The sequence below is a fragment of the Priapulus caudatus genome, unplaced genomic scaffold (genome assembly GCF_000485595.1).
Source record: "Priapulus caudatus unplaced genomic scaffold, Priapulus_caudatus-5.0.1 Scaffold2099, whole genome shotgun sequence".
Taxonomy (NCBI): Eukaryota; Metazoa; Priapulida; class Priapulimorpha; order Priapulimorphida; family Priapulidae; genus Priapulus; species Priapulus caudatus.
Window position 1 is genome coordinate 23008 of NW_014579160.1, and position 2785 is coordinate 25792.

At 44.6% G+C, this 2785-nt stretch overlaps 1 protein-coding gene across 2 annotated transcripts in view; it reads right to left on the reverse strand.

Annotated features, from left to right (window-relative positions):
* The window catches only part of LOC106818225 (proline dehydrogenase 1, mitochondrial-like), an 18709-nt gene that overhangs the window by 3759 nt on the left and 12165 nt on the right, over positions 1–2785 (reverse strand). For both annotated transcript variants that reach the window (XM_014822948.1, XM_014822949.1), the window contains one exon: positions 397–581. In XM_014822948.1, the coding sequence (XP_014678434.1) occupies positions 397–581 (185 nt within the window). The remainder of the gene's footprint in view (positions 1–396; positions 582–2785) is intronic.

A 2785-nucleotide genomic window follows, 5' to 3' on the forward strand; every position in this document is an offset into this window, starting at 1 on the left:
GCCATGCGTACGGTGTTCTCGTTGTGCCCCCCCCCCCGCGCCTGCAGTCGTCACGATGACAAGAGAGCGTACTTCTGTATGGCCATGCGCACGGTGTTCTCGTTGTGCCCCCCCCCCCGCGCCTGCAGTCGTCACGATGACAAGAGAGCGTACTTCTGTATGGCCATGCGCACGGTGTTCTCGTTGTGCCCCCCCCCCCGCGCCTGCAGTCGTCACGATGACAAGAGAGCGTACTTCTGTATGGCCATGCGCACGGTGTTCTCGTTGTGCCCCCCCCCCCGCGCCTGCAGTCGTCACGATGACAAGAGAGCGTACTTCTGTATGGCCATGCGCACGGTGTTCTCGTTGTGCCCCCCCCCCCGCGCCTGCAGTCGTCACGATGACAAGAGAGCGTACTTCTGTATGGCCATGCGCACGGTGTTCTCGTTGTGCGTTGCCATCATGATTGCCACCTGCTGGAAGCCGCGGCCGCGCACATGCTGCATGCACGTGTCGACAACGCGCTCGTACATCGCGTTCGTCGCCTCATAGGTGGCGTTGATCGGGTCGACGTAGCCGAGCGACTGCGCCCTCGCGCGCTCCTGAAACGAACAAAGGTCGGCGGGGTCAAAGATCAGCAACCGGTGACCTCTGTCAAAGGTCGCGCTACGAGAACATCCACAAAGAATTTTGCGTTCAGTTGCGTTTGTATAAAAATTAAGTTTATCTCAGTTAGATCAATAATAAGTTATAATTACTTACAACGATGAAATTTTTGTCAATCTCTCCGATAGATTTCCTCGGAAGAAGTAATTAAAACTTATTATGGATCTAACTAAGATCAACTTTATTTTTATGTGAACTGTAGTAATCCGATGAAAGTATTCAATCAGTTGGATTGTTGGCAGCAGGTTACAGAGTTCGATTCCGGGGGGTTGCATCTGCTACGTGAGCTAGATTTACATTTACTGTTGTGTGAGCGAGGGATTCTGAATTTACTTGTTCTGTGTACATGTGGGTCACAAGAGTTTACTTGTTCTATGTAAACATGGGCTGTAGAATTATTTGGCCACTCTATGTAAGCAAAGGTTTCAGAATTGACTGCATTCTCTGTGAAAAAAATATTCGCAGAAATTAGACCTACTTTATGTAAATAAACGTTTCAGAATTTGCGTGTTTCGTGTAAGCAAGGTTTTTAGATTTCACCTGTTACATGTAAAGGCCGCCGCACACCTACATCGCTTCATCGCTTCATCGCTTCATCGCTTCATCGCTTCATCGTTTGTAAAATCGGCTCATCGGCTCATCGGTTCAAAATCAAACATGTTTGATTTGGAACGATCATCCGATAAAAATAAAATCGTCTACAAATGAACGCGCACACCTACCCGATATCGGCTGATTTCTATCGGGCCGATCAAATCGCGTGAAAAATCGGCTGGTGTGCGGCGGCCTTAAGCAAGCTGTTTATAATCTACCTGCTCCATGTAGGCACCGCGCACGATCTTTGCTCCAAAGTAGAAGTTGGAACGCTTGGCGAAATCAAGATCCATCTTTATACTGTCGTATGCACCCTGTCTCATGATAAACATAATCACGATCATGTCACACTATGTTTCTCACTTACAAAACACATATTCTGCCAATATATATTCTGCATACATATCCTGAATACATATTCTCAGGCGCGTATAATGACAAATGTCATTATATACATGTCAACATATATATAATGTCGACATATTTGTCATTATACGCTCCTGATATTCTGCATACATATTCTGCTAATATACAAGCACTAAGCGGTCACAAAATGACTCGAAGTAAAACGATATATGACAGCAAAGTGCACAGCACTGACATTGACACTGACACTGACTTCACATTTTTTCACTTCAAAAATAGAAACTACTTAGAAAGTATGAGTGAGCTTGATGTATCTAATATAACAAGACACCTGGCACCAGCGCGGCCAGGAAATATCATGAGAGTATGTCCCACTTGTGAGTTGAAGTTTTCCAACGTTCTATCAATCTTTCCATCAGATGTTCCAAGCTTTTAAGTTATCGACTGCGAGTCAGCAAACATTTCAACATTTGACCCGCAGTGTGTGTGCGGGGCGACGTAGATACGCATTTTTACATGTAAAATTCGCGCCACTGTGGCACCGATAGCAAAAACGCGCTCTCCCCCTGGGTGGAGGGACACGCCTGCTGACTGCTATTATAGGAGTGGCTGACTGGCAAATACTTGATCAACTCGCTGAACAAAAGTGGAAAAAATAGAACATGTTCTAATCTCTCAACTAGTTGCTATCACCTTATTGAGCACTCAAAGTTTACGTTTACATTGCCGATATTCGGTCGATTAGTCGATAAGTTTTTCAGCTTGTCAACTTTTTGCTGAAAAGTTGATAGCGTAAACCCAGCTTAACACATACATACCTTCAGGTAGCATTGATACATAGTGACTATCACATACATACCTTCATGTAACACTGGTACATAGTGACTATCACATACATACCTTCATGTAGCATTGCTATGTGTTGACCATACCAGCAGGCACCAGAGTTGACTATCACATACATATCTTTAGGTAGCATTGTTTTTACTATTGCAGACATACCTTCATGTAGCACTGCTATGTGTTGACCATACCAGCAGGCACCAGAGTTGACTATCATATACATATCTTTAGGTAGCATTGTTTTTACTATTGCAGACATACCTTCATGTAGCACTGCTATTTGTTGACTATCACATACATACCTTCAGTTAGCATTGCTATGTGTTGACTATCACAT